Source organism: Lepisma saccharinum, unplaced genomic scaffold, assembly GCF_977018435.1.
Source record: "Lepisma saccharinum unplaced genomic scaffold, izLepSacc3.1 HAP1_SCAFFOLD_384, whole genome shotgun sequence".
NCBI classification, from domain to species: Eukaryota; Metazoa; Arthropoda; class Insecta; order Zygentoma; family Lepismatidae; genus Lepisma; species Lepisma saccharinum.
This window is the reverse complement of record NW_028143091.1, coordinates 224,755-243,155: the sequence shown is the minus strand read 5'-3', so window position 1 is coordinate 243,155 and position 18,401 is coordinate 224,755. Positions and strand designations below refer to the sequence as shown.

Sequence of the window (18,401 nt, the reverse complement as noted above, 5' to 3'; positions counted from 1 at the left end):
TCCGTTTTCCGATTGAGATAACCTTTGTTTTCGAAGCATTCAAATAGTAGACGTGATCAAATAATATCGACTGGCGTATAAGACTATAGATCGACCACAAGGAAAAAAACCTTGGGACGAGAAGTCCCCGCGCAACTTTCCCTTCTTCCCTCCACCTCGGGCCATAAAGAAGCATGGTCAACTCTCCCCCTCCCCTACTCGCGGGGGTACGGTGCACATGACTTGCGGGTCTGCGCAGGTTGTTTTGCTCGTGGTTCCACTATAGTTACTTGTTTTTGTTCTTCAGGTAAATGCTGATCGCTCTCTTTCTGAAGAACCCCCTTGAAATTAGTGTACGGTTGAAATTTTTTTTCAGCGGCATCGAAATAGAGGATTCCATGACTAAGAACTGCGAGATACTGCATGTCGCAGCGTGCAGATATACATTTGAAGAAATGCGTGGGTGTGTTTTTGAGACGCATGCGCGCGTAGCGAACCAAGCATGTGCTGGACAAAAAAGGTGGATCAATGGTGAGAGAAAAATCAGGAGAATATCATAAACGTCATATTGAGGAAATATTGGATAACAAATATTAATTAATTTAATTAAAGCATCAACCGCATTGTCGATCTGAAATTAGGTTTATAGACAGGGGGCAAAATGGAAAATATCGACGATGTTCTAGTATTGGATTGTTTCTGTATTTCCATCGGTATAATCCTCCACCACATTTGAAGCATACTGTTTTATCCTCTTTTTGAATGTAAAATAATCCTGCTTCGGACAGAGCTTCTACAAACGGGAATTCTTTTGATTGCCAGTTTCTGAAAGAGGACAATCTAGCATTGAAAGATCCCATCTCTGGATATTGCGTCATTGTTCTGTAAAGACACAAAACAAGATAAATATTATAAGTAAGCTGTTGTAAACTGTAACGCTACAAAATTATTAATATACTATTAGGACTATATGTAACTTGTATAAAATTTCAAACAGTATTTACTGTCAATATTTTCTAGTATACGTACCGAGTATTATAAATTTAATTTACGAGTCAGCAAATAAGTTGTTATAATATTGTCGTTTTTTATCGGTACTGGGAATAAAATTTGAAATTTATGCATGGGTTTACCAGAGGCTCTATGGAATAAATACAGAAAACAGTAATGCCCACAGTACACAGACCCGTAACTTTGTATCTGATGAGTGTTGTACGTATAGAATTTAGAGTTACTTTCCAAAAATCGCAAATGGTTATGCACATGTGGAGGTTTTCCGTAACTATCAAAAAATTCCCCCCCGGAATTACTGTCTATGTAAATTGCTACCCAGTGCTTCCCGGGGCTATCTTTGGGGTCTGTATTTACAATCAACGCTGCTGGTAGTTCCACATGTACAGGTAATTCATTAGCTGCGAAAACCCCAACATGATGATTGTCAAAGGCTCTATTTGATATTAACCCGTGAAGCAAATTTAAAGTCGACAGCATTGCTGGACACTAAATAGTAATATTGTGCAACTCACCTTGTTATACAATTAATCCAGATGAATATCTCTTTGATTATTAATTTGCATGAGAGCGTCAAATTCAGAGTAGATAACACAAGTCACAGTAGATTCCAAAGCCGATTTGAAATGGACTTCCAAGCTAACAGCCCCTTGCCGTTGAAGACTGCAGTGGGATATGGCACTTGCAGCTGCGTCTGGTGTTATATCGAAAACAAGTAATGCGTATCCCTGGGGGTATTCCTCACGCGATATATTGTTTCCTTCATCCATATAGTGTATCCCTGTTCCAGAGAATAATGTGTGATATGCTGTTATGTACTTGTTGTTTTCAAAGTCTGGTTGAAGTGGTTTGCCGGGAATTTGGACTCCATCAACATATAAAGTAAAGAAGTTGTAATTGAAATGTTGAAAATTGAATGGGTTTGTAGACAGAGTGCCGTTGAATGCATCGTTGGTAACAAACCCCACAATTAATCGTTTCGGAAGACGTCCAAGTATCACATTGTCAATTGTTTTTGAAACAATATCTTTTGGAATAGTTACAGCTTTAAGTTGTACTCTTGTTAGAGGGTATTTTGCTGTATGTTTTTGCAGTATGCGATTGTGACTAAGTTTGATGGATGAACTGACCGATACTTTTCTCACATAGCGTAGCATCCAGAATTTCCACTTTGCCTTCACTGTCATCTAATCCCATCAAGCAGAAAGTGTTTTTCGAAGGAATCAGTTTTATTCGCATTTCCACTCCATTGATCAGAAATTTCTCTTGATTGAAAATATCAGAATGCAAGTAACCAAACATATCAAATGTTTTACTCTGTTTTGTTAGTTGGTTACGTTTTGTAAAGCCTTTGTTGTCTTCCGAAACGTTATCAAAAGCGCCTGCTGTATCCTTGTACCACAATGCACTTTGGAGATGAGATGATTTTGCAGATATGTCATAATTCAGTGCTTTTTCAAAATAAGACCTGTATGGGTGCATGTGAGATGGAAACGAGATGAGTTTGTTATTTAAGTAGATTTGTACTTCGCTGAACATTGCATTGAGAAAATCATTGACAGGCCCAATTGTTTTATCTGTGGGTAGCAATAACTGACCATTCGCTTTTACAATTCTGGCATCTATATTCAACATTGTGTGTGTTAAATCCATATAATCATCACCATGTCCAGGTATTACAAACTCGGTGGGGGCATTATCTGCCAGAGAACTAACAGGTTTGTGTCCGATGGTGTGGTGTTCCAAGATGCTTGTCTGAGTAGGTTTTACCGAGAAAATATCCAATTCACTTTTAAAACACTCACATGATTTCTCCCTAATTAGCGCCATATCTAATCAAAAATATCTGATGTTATTTGAATTTTTTACGGTTGCGTTTGGTTGTTTTCTTGGTGTTTGTATTGGCACTGGATCTCTTCTTTCTCTGAGCGGTCCTTCCAGTTCGCTGTCCCGAAGCAGAGTGATTCCTTTTGAAATGTTTATGCCCCTGATAACCTGAACCAATCATTTCTTTTAGCTTTGTTTCAGCTTTTCTTTTAAGATTTGATCTGGCATCCGAAATTCTGGATTGTAGTGACTGTTTTAAGGGTGTTTTGTCTACAACATCACCTAACACATTTACCCCTGTTTTTAACATTTCTTTCCCTACAGCTTTCGCTCCTTTCTTGATAAGAGGCAAAGCTGACCGAAAAAGTCCTCCAAGAAAACTTCCAATGCCATGTCCTTTTTGATAGGCAGCACCGTAATATATGTTACCCACACCAGATCCAGCTTGTTGATGGTAGTATTGAAAATATGGGTCATTCATAATCACAGCTTTTCACCACAACATCTAAAATGAAGTTTCAAACACACTAGTCCGAAGGAGAATGGGATGTGTGCACCAGTGCTGTCCCTTAAGTCAATTTCTATTTGTTCGAAATTATGTTTCTGCACTGGGATGTAATGTGGTGAATCGAAAATTTGCACACCATCACTTCCAAAAGTATGTTCCATAGGATTAATGTTTATAATACGTAATAGAGGGGCGATAGCATCTCCCACCATATGTGATTCCACAATATCTGTGTAAATATACATCTGGGAAGGAATCTCTCTCACAACATTTGGAGGCGAGCGTCCAATTTTTACTTCTGATAGATCATCGGTCGGTTTAAAACCTAATATCCGTGCCAGTTGAGGTGACAATTGTACATTTATGTTTCTCTGCTTGGTAGATATATCAACAGTCACATGTTTGTACGCAGGATGATTTCGGAGACTGAAATTTAATGTTTCAGAATATTTATTGATTTCAGCAACAATGCTGTTTATAGATGCGTAATAGCCTTCGGATATTCGAAGTTCGTTCCATTTGACATCATCCATAGATTTATATTGAATATAGTTGTTAAATCTTGTAATGTTTAGTATTGAATAAGGATAATGCACTTCTACCAATGCCATCTCCCATTTGTTGGTGTCCAACTCCACACGGTTCTGAAGCTTTGTGGTGTAATTAGTTAGAGTATTACTTGGGAAATATTTCATGGTACTGTTACTAGGCAAAGTAATGTAGAAAGCGTTTGCTTTTCTCATGATGTGTTATAAAGGTTATTTGTACCACTGATGAGAATATCTACAAAAATTTATGCCTCTCTCTCTTTTTTTGACTCCAAAAACGATGCGCTAATCCAACTGTCAAATAATCTGCAGTAACCTTTCCAATGAACTAGCAACTTTTTACTGGCTCCTTTACCTTTGGTCGCAAGGATTTTATCAATTTCATGTATATCCGGTAAGCGGACCAGATGCAACTCTTCCGTATAAAATGTTCCATCGATTTTATGTCCTTGTAGATCTTTTAATTCATACACTTGAGGATTTCTTTTCAAAATACGTTCACCACAAATATTTCTCTTGTCCAATTTTCCATGTAACCTTTGTCAAAGCGTTTTTTGGTTTTTGTTATTCTCACTGTATCTCCTATTTTGAATGGCATCTTCAATGACAATAGTGGAGATGAATCAGATTTGAGTTTTTTGTCATACATATTGTGCCATACTTTCAAAACCTTCTCAGGAGTAACATCTGCTGGTGCCATTTTAATACTCGAGTGAATTTTATGATTATAAGCTTTCAAAAGCTTTGGGAGTACATTAACATAGCAGCTGGTTCTTTGCTTAGTAAAATACTTCCACATGCGTTCCTTTAAAGTTCTGTTGAATCTTTCAACAATACTAGCTTTAATATCAGGATTCTTTGTTGTAAAATAAATTACATTTTGTTTTTTGAGATATTCCTGTACAATACTGTTGGTAAACTCACGCCCTTTGTCAGTTTGTAATTTCAAAGGTTTTCTTTTGCTTTGAAAATTTGCTGGAAAGCCTTTTTTATACATACACCAGTTTTATTTTTTACAGGGACAGCCCAAGCATGCCTACTAAAAATATCGATAACTTTGAGTATATATCTGTACCCTTTGTTGTGATTCCGCAAACTCTGCATGTCATTCAAGTCAGCCTGCCATTGGTCATCAATATTATGCACAAAATAAAAGTTTCTCGGAAATCGACGCTTTACAGGTCTATGCAAAGTGTATGCAGTTTGCTTTGTCAACCAATGTTTGATTGTTGACAATGGTATGGATTTTTTTACAGCTTTCCATAGTGTTGAAGCTGTAGAATAGGATGCTGGATGAGATGGATTGTACCAGATATTCTCTAATATTTTTTCGCTCATGGTTTGTATCTTGACCAAACTGGAACAGTACGTTTACGTTTGTGCCCTGGAAATGATGATACAAAAGAAATTGGTTCTTTTTCTTCTTCTTCTTCTTTTGCTTCTGTTAATTCTTGTGCCTCTTCTTGGTTAGCTCCGGACAGCGGAATATGGCGTCCGGGGTTGCCAAAAACAATCTGTTGAATAAACTCCTGTCTCCGGGGGTTTCCAATATATTCTTGAGGAATATTAGATAACGCCAGAGCTCTATTGAACAGTTGCCACCCAACAGGATTGCTTGTTTTTCGTGGTCGAATTATATCCGATTTTAGATCGACAATATTTGAGCCTTCAATTTTATTATTGTTAATAAAAACTGCCCCATATTTATCCCAATCAATATTACTATTATGTAAAAGACGTTCATATAACAGTTCGGCTTTTCTACGATACATGCTAGGTGTAGCAGCTAAATTTCTTCTTTCATATCAGTCAACTTCTCAGTAGATTCTGTAATCGGTAGCGACACAGGTTCTCTTTGTTTTCGAGTAATAGACAGAAATTTTTGGAGCACAATGCTGTAACGATTCCATTTTTCATCATCCGAAAGACCTTTGAGATTCAAAATTACTTGCATATCCTGATCCAATTGCGATAAGGATGTAGACGGTGCAGACATAACAGGATGTCTTATGTTATCCATAAATTCTTGAGGTATTATAACCATTTTTTTTGGCATGCTCCATGTTCAGATTTTTTTTTCACTTAAATAAACTTGATAACACACCTCCTATTAAAGGGGCTAATAACGCAGGTAGAAATCATCCGTGTTGCACTAGTATCTGTTTCTTCTGCTTTGTAGTGTCCTTTGGCAGAGAGATTACGTATCACCTTCTTGTACCGGCTCAATCTTGTTTTCTGAGGTGTTGAAAGAGGAACATTCCCTTTTAGAACATTGTAACAACACTCACAGATTGAATTAACTAAGGAAGAATCAGCAGCTTGTAATATCGCTGTGCGAAGAGCTGGTTTAGCATCCGACAAAACTTGGAGCACTTTAGCGTGTTTCACTCTTGGAGCCATGATGACAGAATAAACGACTAGTGATTATGCTTGCTTTTTTTGTAGGAATATATACATAATTGATATCATCGTCGGGAAATATCCGCGACCGAAAACGTACTTCTTCCGGAGTGTTCTGCTTCAGATCAAACAGCAAATATCCATGGGGTTCAGCGGTGGCATTGTAATATGCATCTTTTATAAAATTTGGATTCTCCGGGTATACTTGTCTAGATAAATAATTAATTTGGGCTCTGTCTCTTGGATTTTTGAAGCATACAATATAATGACTATTTAAAGATATATCTCTATTCCCTTTTCCCTGATGGAATAGATTTTGAGTGATAAAGAAAAGACTAATATCATGATGATGACACCCTTTTGTGAATAAATCTGTGACTCTTTGATCGCATTCCCTCATCTGATCATCGATAATAATAAGATGAGGTCCAGAATTTGGCACAAATTGGTCAATATTAGGCATTCCTTCCCGAAATTGTACAAAACCAGGGAAATCATTGTATGCAGATTGCCATTCCCCGTAGCACACCAAAATATTGTTGAATTTTACATTTACCATTTGGGGTAAACACTGGAGAAAATGCTTCACAAAATATGTCTTTCCGCATCCTGATGGACCAGCCAATATTGCAGACAACGGGTGTTTCCACAAGCACTCCATTTCTCAAACTGTGAAGAATGTTTTAAATTACATATAATATAAAAGTCGAATGTTATGAATATTTTTCTAGTTGTTAGATTTTACTGATATGTTGCATCTTCAAATTACATATATATATATTATATTGTATTGTATTATATATATATATATTTCATCAATAAATAAATATGTGTGTGTCTGTGTGTGTGTATATATATATATATATATATATATATATATATACACACACACACACACACACATACAGACAATTTTCTTATAGTACAAAATTCACTTTACAACAGCACAACAAATGCCAGGTAGCATTACCACTGTACGCATGCGCGTTTGTAAACCCCGCCTACATATTCCGAGCATCAGCGTTGTGTTAGATAGCTCTCCATTGTTTCACAACGATAAACAGCTTGGTGGTCCAGATCAAATTGGTTCTGGAATCTACTGTGACGTGTACCGTCTACTTTGAAGTATAAAAAGGTGAGTTGCACAATATTACTATTTAGTGTCCAGCAATGCTGTCGACTTTAAATTTGCTTCACGGGTTAATATCAAATAGAGCCTTTGACAATCATCATGTTGGGGTTTTCGCAGCTAATGAATTACCTGTACATGTGGAACTACCAGCAGCGTTGATTGTAAATACAGACCCCAAAGATAGCCCCGGGAAGCACTGGGTAGCAATTTACATAGACAGTAACTCCCGGGGGGAATTTTTTGATAGTTACGGAAAACCTCCACATGTGCATAACCATTTGCGATTTTTGGAAAGTAACTCTAAATTCTATACGTACAACACTCATCAGATACAAAGTTACGGGTCTGTGTACTGTGGGCATTACTGTTTTCTGTATTTATTCCATAGAGCCTCTGGTAAACCCATGCATAAATTTCAAATTTTATTCCCAGTACCGATAAAAAACGACAATATTATAACAACTTATTTGCTGACTCGTAAATTAAATTTATAATACTCGGTACGTATACTAGAAAATATTGACAGTAAATACTGTTTGAAATTTTATACAAGTTACATATAGTCCTAATAGTATATTAATAATTTTGTAGCGTTACAGTTTACAACAGCTTACTTATAATATTTATCTTGTTTTGTGTCTTTACAGAACAATGACGCAATATCCAGAGATGGGATCTTTCAATGCTAGATTGTCCTCTTTCAGAAACTGGCAATCAAAAGAATTCCCGTTTGTAGAAGCTCTGTCCGAAGCAGGATTATTTTACATTCAAAAAGAGGATAAAACAGTATGCTTCAAATGTGGTGGAGGATTATACCGATGGAAATACAGAAACAATCCAATACTAGAACATCGTCGATATTTTCCATTTTGCCCCCTGTCTATAAACCTAATTTCAGATCGACAATGCGGTTGATGCTTTAATTAAATTAATTAATATTTGTTATCCAATATTTCCTCAATATGACGTTTATGATATTCTCCTGATTTTTCTCTCACCATTGATCCACCTTTTTTGTCCAGCACATGCTTGGTTTGCTACGCGCGCATGCGTCTCAAAAACACACCCACGCATTTCTTCAAATGTATATCTGCACGCTGCGACATGCAGTATCTCGCAGTTCTTAGTCATGGAATCCTCTATTTCGATGCCGCTGAAAAAAAATTTCAACCGTACACTAATTTCAAGGGGGTTCTTCAGAAAGAGAGCGATCAGCATTTACCTGAAGAACAAAAACAAGTAACTATAGTGGAACCACGAGCAAAACAACCTGCGCAGACCCGCAAGTCATGTGCACCGTACCCCCGCGAGTAGGGGAGGGGGAGAGTTGACCATGCTTCTTTATGGCCCGAGGTGGAGGGAAGAAGGGAAAGTTGCGCGGGGACTTCTCGTCCCAAGGTTTTTTTCCTTGTGGTCGATCTATAGTCTTATACGCCAGTCGATATTATTTGATCACGTCTACTATTTGAATGCTTCGAAAACAAAGGTTATCTCAATCGGACTTTCCTCTCATCTGGATTTCCAACCTGTGGTCAGGCTACACAGAAGCGGGGCGGCCGGTGTTGAACTACAGTTGCAGGAGTGGCACGCTCTTCAGGAATTGTTTCCAGTAATCGACAATTACATCGCTATTCCAGGTGAGCAGCCTCGTGTTTCCTACCCACTAAGTGAGCAACATGAATTGCTGATAACCACACTGTACAATCGCCGTCAGATCATTATAAGGAAGAAACCAGCTTACGGTTCCCTGGAGATAGTGTTCATCGCAGAAAGTTCGTGGCGGAACTTTATGAACATATTTGTGTGCATCGAGCATGCGAAAGTTATGTGTGAAACAGTGTCGCCGTATCTGAAATCATATTTTGGAAACTGTGTGGAATCTTGCATTCTCGACCTTCGCGAACAATGTTTCGGTTGCACAGATATTTCCCCTGTCCATGCATGTAATAAGGAGAAGTTTGTGCTTTCCCATCTACATGGATGTACAAAACCTGAGCCTTTGTCTATACAAAACATCGACGGAAAAAGACTTTCCAAAGAAGTGTTTGTTTTTTGCGAGAACATGCTTGTGGAAAAAATAGTGAAACATTTTAATTCAGTGGTTGCAGCAGAAAATGGATATGATAGTGATACAATTCCTTATGTGGGTGAGTGAACAAACTTGAAGAATAAAAACTTGTTAAATAACATGCTGATAAACTGGTGACACAATATAAACATTTTACATATGTATGTGTGTGTGTGTGTGCGGCTCTTTTGAATTTTGTAAATATTGGTAATAAACAGGGATAAAATATATGTCTTGGCTTTTTTTTTCACTTATCACCCCTTTAAAAATCCTCATGGTTTATATTTTTACTGGTAACAATCGTTAATAACAACATTAATAATTAACTATATAATGAAAAAATGTGTATTGTGGACTTGTCGAAGATAAAGCATGAGAGCTTTTCTTCACACTGGTAAAAATCGGTGTTAATAACAACATTAATAATTAACTATATAATGAAAAAGTGTGTATTGTGGACTTGTCGGAGATAAAGCATGAGAGCTTTTCTTCACACTGGTAAGAATCTGTGTTAATAACAACATTAATAATTAACTATACAATAAAAAAAATTGTGTATTGTGGACTTGTCGGAGATAAAGCATGAGAGCTTTTCTGCACAGCGCTGGACACGCAAAGGCAAGTATCTTTATTTTCATTCTATTTCTAACAGTGATTCGCTATTTTTTCTTGTCACTATAAAAAAAACTAATTCAATTTTTCTTTTATCACATCTGTCGCCATTTTGCTTGTTTTTGTTTAATTCCTCTTTATGGATTGAGGTTAATCGAAACATAACTTTAGACTTTTACATGGAATTGAAACATAGAATGTTGCCTCCTTTGATTGAATCGAACCTGTGACTCCTCTTTGATCACAAAACAATAGTGACGGCCATCTTGCTTATTTTACCTACTCTTTATGCATTTAAGCTAATCGTTACTGGGGCCTCACACGGCAAAACAACAGATTCTAATTTATTCACACTTCTTTTTTTTTATTTTAAAAACAACATCATTATCAGCCAATTTGACATTGTGAATCGAACCCGGGGACCTTTTCATTACAGCATAAACATCCTATTTCCAATTAGTTCATTTTCTCTTTGTGCACAAAAAGCTAATCGGAACTTTTAAACAAATACAATTGAATATCCAATTTTCACCAACATTGGGAATCGAACCCTCCACCACTTGGTTAAAACATCTCGCGGAATAAAAAACACCCCCCGCCCCGCCCCGCGCCGCCCCGCGCCGCGCCCGGTCGCCGCCGCCGCCGCCGCTAAACACAAAACGCGGCCGCCATATTGATTTTATTCAAATACTATTTATGCACAGATGGACTAATCGGGACCTATAATGGCGGGACAAAACAATTGGCCTCATTTAACTACCTAGAAAATCGAACCCGCGACCTCTTCATTACCAGGCGACAACATTAACCACTAACAAAAGGCTGCCATATTGATTTTATTCAAACACTATTTATGCACAGATGGACTAATCGGGGACCTATAATGGCGGGACTAAACAATTGGCCTAATTTAACTACCTAGAGAATCGAACCCGCGACCTCTTCATTGCCAGGTGACAACATTAACCACTAACCCAACTCGATTTTCGAACTCAACCATTTTGTTGCCTTTATTTACACACAGGCTAATCGAGACCATTCAATATTGACATCGTCGCCTTGTAATCAAAGGGTCCCAGGTTCGATACTCGGTGGAGGCACATAGTGGTCCGAATCACCACTTTTCAACTGTAGCTCCAATCCTGATTAGTTTTGCCGTGCATAAAACGGACTTAAAAAACTAACTCAATCTATCAATCAATCAATATTGACTCTACCAGGAATCGAACCCTCGACGCCTCTTGTTTTACAGAGCAATAACCTTAGCCGCTAAACTTTCGGGGTACAACACCTTCGGCGCCATCTTTAAATCATTTCTTCATGTCTTTGAATCATAAGCAATGGTTGCGCGCGCATTTCCTAAACACACACACACAAACATACGCACGTGTTAGGTTAGCATACATCAAGAAACAACGTGACAAATCCATTGACCCCCCCTCCCCCACCGCTTCCGATGCCTTCAACGTGATCAGACACGTTCTGCTGACTCAACAATAAAATCGCTCGTACACCGCTACAACCGGATGTAACATAACACCAGTCGCATCGAATTTTTGCTGACGCGTAGGAACGAAGTGCTGCCTCTCTACTCCCCTGATGCAGAAAAAGAAGAACATTTGCTTAACTGATTTGCTTAAACCCCACTTCCCAATACGGTCGGTTTTAATGAAATTCTGACGAATATCGAGCATACTAATGTATTGCAGCCACATAGCAGCAGTGTCCTCTTATCTTTCAGACTTGAACCAAATGTAGATAAAGATTTTTCAGCACTTCAGAGCTTGAACTTACATTAGAGCCTACTTCTAACCTTACAGGTCCATCTTAATGTTACCACGTTGTCCTCGTTTTGATCTTCTTGCAGGTCTCTTTATCAACAGGTTCTTCCACAAGGTTCCTGTAAATTTTTCGTTCCTCCCCAAAGGATGATACAAGTCCTGCCCCACTCGTCTTCTGTTTTACAGGAATATTAGGGGGCCTTTGATTATGTATATAGTGGTGCAGGAACGGTTTTGATTTGTGGGCTACAAAATTCCCTTAAAAAACCGCATGTTATGCGTGTGTGTATGTATACGTGAGAACAGGAACGGAGAATTAGTAAATAAATTGGACCTAAATCTTCTTCTTCGGAAGTTTATGATAATGGCGAAATTTGTATGCTTCCAATAGAAAACGCTGAGCACATTTTGAAAATTGTCATTTTTCAAAATACTGGTGTAAACTCTGAACAAATTGAAACTAGAGAGCATGTTTTTGATTCATTCGACTTTTCCAGTAGCTTACCAACGAGCTTAGAATGTGTATTCTACCTGCAGGCGTTTCAGAAAGTAAGATTTCTTGAAACCTCACATACAAAAATGGGCAAGAATTCTTTTAAAAAGTGAATATATTTTCTGATGCTAATTCCTTGCTTTTGAACATATTCCGGACAAAAGAGACGTGTTAGGTTACTGAAATCTATGTCTTCCAACTAAAACTATTTGCACTTGTCGAGGACCGTAGAATTTTTTATCGGGAGGGAGTCATCCCTTATCAGCAGCCCACATATAAAGGTGAAAAAGTGGCGGGTAGAAGCCATGAACATGAATTTCTCAGCATATTACAACTTATTATACGAGATGTTTAATCCTGCTAAGGGAGTATAATTAATTACCACTATACACTACATAAATTAAATATTTGCTGGCTCCCGTAGCGGAGTGGATAACACAGAGCTCTACGACGCCAGGGGCCCAGAGTTCGAATCTTGGCCTGGGCATCGATGTTTGTGAGTGTCCATTCATCAATTTCATCATATCATCACTCATCCCCATCTTCGCAAATTAGCCAAAAGTGGCACAAAAAGCGAATTAAAATAAAGCAAATCAATCATCAATCAATAAATAAATTAAATATTTGTACGATTTCTGGGGGGTGGCTTCAGCCCCCGATCTTTCCCCCTGGCTACGTGCCTGCACTGTTCAGACAATTTTGTTTCAGGGGAGTCAAGTGTGAACTCCACCCACCTAAAATTTGAGAGGTATTGTGTACCTCTGCACCCATTGTTCTTATGCCACTGATAGTAGAGGCCAGTGTTATGTAACAATCTCCACTCACTTGTCTTCTCTCTTTTAAGTGCAATTATAATGCTGAAATAATAGTTAGAGGCCAGATGCTGATGGCACTTGCTCCTTTTTTTTTAGTAGTAGTAGTGACTGCAGTGTTGATACTATCACAGCAATGAAAATGCAATTTCATAATTCGAAATTCGCAAGTAAATGAAAATAACTGTGAACAAAATTTCACATTGATTAGTAATACTAACCTCATAAAACCCGTGAACTTCCTTAGCTTCTGTGGTCCTGTAGCAAAAGACATTTCGACGACGTCCGCGAAATCCGGATTAATGTCTCTCTTGGTCCGAGCACTCAAATCAAAAGAACTTTTTAACTGTTGGGAAATGAAATAGAAAATTAAACACTGCGAAATGTGAACTGATATGAAATCCTATAGCTATCATCGTCATAATTTTCTCATAAGTAAAATTTAAGGTACTTGAAAAACAATAGAAGCAATGGTGGACAAATTAAGTTAAGAGTTGGATATTCAGCATTGCCAGTTATTTCTACACAAATGAGAAGGATAAAAATTATATAATCATCTTTCTTCTTACCCCCATATTTTTTTTACACAGAATGAATCATGTAACTAATCATTATCACTTAAGATTTGAACAATCAGGAATTTGGCCATTCCACGAAAAGTGGTCCTACTCAATGTTAATAAAATGAATTAATATGAAAAATTATTATTGTTTTCTAATTGCATTAAGGTTTATATGTTTATGAATGCATGTAATTTACACATTTACCAATAAAAGTTACTAGCATCTGCAGCCTATATGCTTCACAGGCAAATGAAGTCAAAATTTGCAACTTTTTAAAGCGTCACACGCGTAATGCTTTTCATGTATTCAGCATATGCCTACTCAAGCTTTTTATTTTCATTTGTTAGCAGACACCACAGAGTACTTCATAATTCTATGAAATCAGTTCACTTTGAATATTTTAATCCTATCTCATGTCTAGAACTTAAAATGTTACAGTAGTTGTTCAAAATGGCGTCAACCAGTGTCGATGCATGTACGTAAGAAGCTCTGTCATATCGCCTCTAACATCCCTCGACTCGTTCTGACGATATCACAGGCAGCAAGGATCCTTGGCAGGAGGGAACGCAAGGGTTGTTTCTCGTCTTGGCACCCAATTGTCAGGCGTTTGAGTGAGGAGGACCTGCTTGTGATGTCGCCAGAACGACTCCTGGGATATTGGAGCAGTTGCGACAGAGCTTCTTGCGTACCTGCATCGACGCTATGGGCCGCCATTTTGAACACCTACTATAACATTTTCGTCCTAAAGTGCTATGATACACTGTATTAAGGGGATCCTATCTCATATTGGTTCTTGGGTCAGTCTCGATTCACCTTTCGAGTTCGAATCAAGGTCACGGAAACACCTCGTATAGGCTCAGATATGCACAGATATTTACCAGTAAGTGCTGACTGTGAACACAGATGACTCCAAGGATCAACGTGATGACTGTACCCGCAACGAGACCTGCATTTCGAAATGCATCCCCCATGGCCATCATCCCCGTCCCTATGTTTCCCTTCAGGAGGTGGATCAACGTCTCCAAGTTTCTGCAAAGAGAATTCAGATAACTACAAGTCTAGAAACCTGCTACAGCGTTACTTCTTAACATAGACGACTTGAAGGCTGCATTCGTCCTAAAGAAATTTTCACCCAGCAACAGATTGTCTTGTTGCTCGTACACCCAACGGCGAAAGAGACAGTAGGCGAATTGTCCACCACCATTTTTATTCGGTCTGAATTACACAATGTGATGATAATGAATTGAAATAAAGACATCAACAAACAGCGAACAATGCCTGCTTCGAACCAACATAGTTTCATTCCTTAAAACAACACGGGATGTACAATAAAAAAGCAGTGAAAATAGCGGTGGACAATTTGCCTACCATTATCTTTGCCGTTGACTGTACATCTCGTCATATGACTTCAGTAGAGGACTGAAGAACTTGTTTTAAAATTCTTTGACCTCCCCGATGGCGTAACGATACAGTCGTTGTCTTGTAATCAAGGGGTCCCAGGTTCGATTCTGTGGAGGCACATTGCACAGTGGTTTAAACTGTAGACCCAGTCCCGATTAGCTTGTGTGTGCTTAAAGTGAACTAAAGAAAACTAGACAAGAAACTGAACACATTTAAATCCTTAATCAATGTTGAATTACTTATTATAGTATACAGAAGAGGTTGTATATTTTGAGTCTCATAAGCTAAAATACGCAAGAATAACTAGCGTACAAAAAACGTTGGGGAAAGTACAGTATGATCAGAGCAAGTGTTTTTTATGTAAGAAGTTTCATGGTAACTATTATGCAACATGAGGATCTAATTAAGATTGATTGATTTAGTTTATTTTACTTAGCGTTTTGTGCCTCTTGGCTAATTTGCGAAGATGGGGATGAGTGATGAAATGATGAAATTGATGAATGGACATTCACAAACAACGAAGCCCGAGCGGGATTCGAACCCGGGACCCTTGGCGTCGCAGCGCGATGTGCTAACCACTCGGCCACAAGGTCCGGCCATCTAATTAAGACATTTATTTCATTTTCATATTTATTGCTATACTATGTAAGACATTTTTGCATGATGATCATTTAATTAAATAGATTCTTGTTTCTGATTTACGTTGTATTTTGATATGTGATAACATAAGAATTATTTCCAGAAACTATTACAAGATTCAACCTCCCTCTGCATAAGCTGCAAAATAATGCCCTTACGTATTAGAACTTCGGTGATTGGCATGAGACCTGAATATGGTTCCAGAATGAGAATTTCTGTTCTGCCAAAACGTTAACCTTACTTGTATTGACCCAGTTACAAATTTCCAGAAAAACATCACACTTACGACGTGGGATGGGTGATTTCCTTCGTGTCCTTTCTTTTGTCCAGGTAAGGGTCGCATGTTGTGTTCGACTGTCGATTCTGAGATTCTGCACCTGCTCCACTGGCTTCAACGTCTCTGGAACAATCGTTAACAAAATGATGATATGAAGTGTAATGTCCTTCAAGGAAGTCCGGGACAAAGTATCAGAAAGCCAGAGAGTTTCACTGTTACAAACTTAGGCTTAAATATAACGACCATTAAGAATTGCCTCATCTTTACTGACGATTATTATTAGGTTCCGGATGGGTATGAACTTAAAATACCTTAAATATGCACTAAAAATGTAAAAACATATGCAAATAAATATGTACTTTAAAAACACCTTAATAACAATAATAACCCTTGGCTCTACAGCCCTAGAAGGGCCTTGGCCTAGCTTCCGACTGCCAGTCTCCTTCCCACAATCCTATAGCTCTTTTCAGTTCTTACGGCGGGCGCTCTACAAGCTGGCAGGGGAAGTGGGGAGCGGGGATTACGCAACAGACCAACCAGACAACAGCAGTGGCGCCGGACACGACGCGGCCGGAAAAAGTACTACGTGAAACTCGTTCTACTGGCCGCTACGTTTCTTATCGTGCTGGATTGGTCGCTTCCCCGATCCCCACTTCCCCTGCCAGCTTCTAGAGCGCCCGCCGTAAGAACTGAAAAGAGCTATACCTAGAGGTGTGGACGGTAATGGAGTGACGTTGGGTCAGCACGTCGAATTCCCTAGGAAGCCGTTGTAGGAGATATCTGTGACCGGGTTACGCTACTCACTCGTACGCTCCCCCATTTTCCTCACGATGGTGGGTTGCCACCGGACCTATACACAGGCCGAGAACCCAGGCGGACTCGAACCCATGCCGTCTCGCAGTCGGAGTCCAAAGCACAGTGCCTTAGACCGCGCGGCCACGGAGGAGGCCTTAAAAATCAGTTACAGCAAAAACTTAAACAGGTTCTTTTAATGAGATAGTTAAGTATAAATTAGATGTAGTAGCTGTCCAGAAAGTTAGGTGGCCAGGAGAAGGGAATAGTAAAACTAAAAATTATACTTTTTTCTATGGTGGTACTGAAAATCATAATTTTGGAACAGGCTTTTTCATAAATAATAGAATTATCTCGGCTCTTAAAACAGTAGAATTTATTAATGATAGGATACCATATGCAGTTTTACATGGTAGGTGGTGTAAAATTATTTCAATAAACATACATGCACCAACGGAAGATAAAGATGATAATACTAAAGATGATTTTTATGCAGAGTTAGAACAGGTCTTTGATAAATTTTCGCAGTATGATATGAAAATTCTGTTAGGTGACTGTAATGCACAGATTGGCAAAGAAGAGACATTTAAACCCACGATTGGTAAAGAAAGTCTTCATGAATTAAGTAATGATAATGGTATAAGATTGATTACTTTTGCAACCTCAAAGAATTTAATTGTGAAAAGTACCACTTTTAAACATAAAGATATCCATAAATATACCTGGTGTTCTCCAGATGGTAAAACTCATAATCAGATAGATCATATTCTCATTGATAAGAGAAGGCATACTTGTATAATTGACGTTCGTACACATAGAGGTGCTGACTGTGCTAGTGACCATTATTTAGTAATTGCTAAATTAAGAGAAAGACTCTCAGTGATAAATCATAAGCAACAAAATCTAAAAGTTTTAAAATTTGATACAGGAAAGTTTATTGATGAAAGAATTAAGAAAGATTACCAAATTAAACTGTCAAATAGATTTGATGTTTTGCAGGATTTAAATGATGATGAAAATATAAATGAAACAGACGTAAATAAGAATTGGGAGCACATACGTAATGCAATAGAATCAGCAGCTGAAGAAAGTATAGGATACCATAAACCGAGAAAAAGTAAGCCATGGTTTGATAATGAATGTCATAATCTAATAGAAATAAGAAATCAGGCTAGACTTAGGTGGTTAAATAACTCTGATGATACAAATCTAAACAATTATAATAGAATAAAGCGAGAAGTTAACCGCACGTTTAGAAGTAAAAAAAGAGATTACTTGAAAAGCAAAATTAACGAAATTGAAACAAACAGCAAAAATAAAAATATCAGAGATTTATATAAAGGTGTAAATGAGTTTAGAAAGGGGTGGCAACCTAAAGTAAACTTGATAAAAGATAAAGACGGTGATTTTCTAGCTGACCCAAGCGATATTCTAAATAGGTAGAGGAACTACTTTAATGAATGAAGTCCACACAGCAGAACCTTTAGTTCCAGAACCTAACTTGACTGAAGTTAAAGATGCTATTAAAAGGCTAAAAATTAACAAAGCACCTGGCATT

At 38.0% G+C, this 18,401-nt stretch overlaps 1 protein-coding gene across 4 annotated transcripts in view; it reads right to left on the bottom strand.

Moving 5' to 3' along the window:
• Positions 1–18,401, bottom strand: part of LOC145982742 (proton-coupled amino acid transporter-like protein acs) — a 71,440-nt gene that overhangs the window by 10,569 nt on the left and 42,470 nt on the right. For all 4 annotated transcript variants that reach the window (XM_083116104.1, XM_083116105.1, XM_083116106.1 and 1 more), the window contains exons 3-5: positions 16,061–16,174; positions 14,613–14,763; positions 13,393–13,517 (exon numbers count right to left, since the gene is read on the bottom strand). In XM_083116104.1, coding sequence (XP_082972230.1) covers positions 13,393–13,517; positions 14,613–14,763; positions 16,061–16,174 — 390 coding nt within the window. The remainder of the gene's footprint in view (positions 1–13,392; positions 13,518–14,612; positions 14,764–16,060; positions 16,175–18,401) is intronic.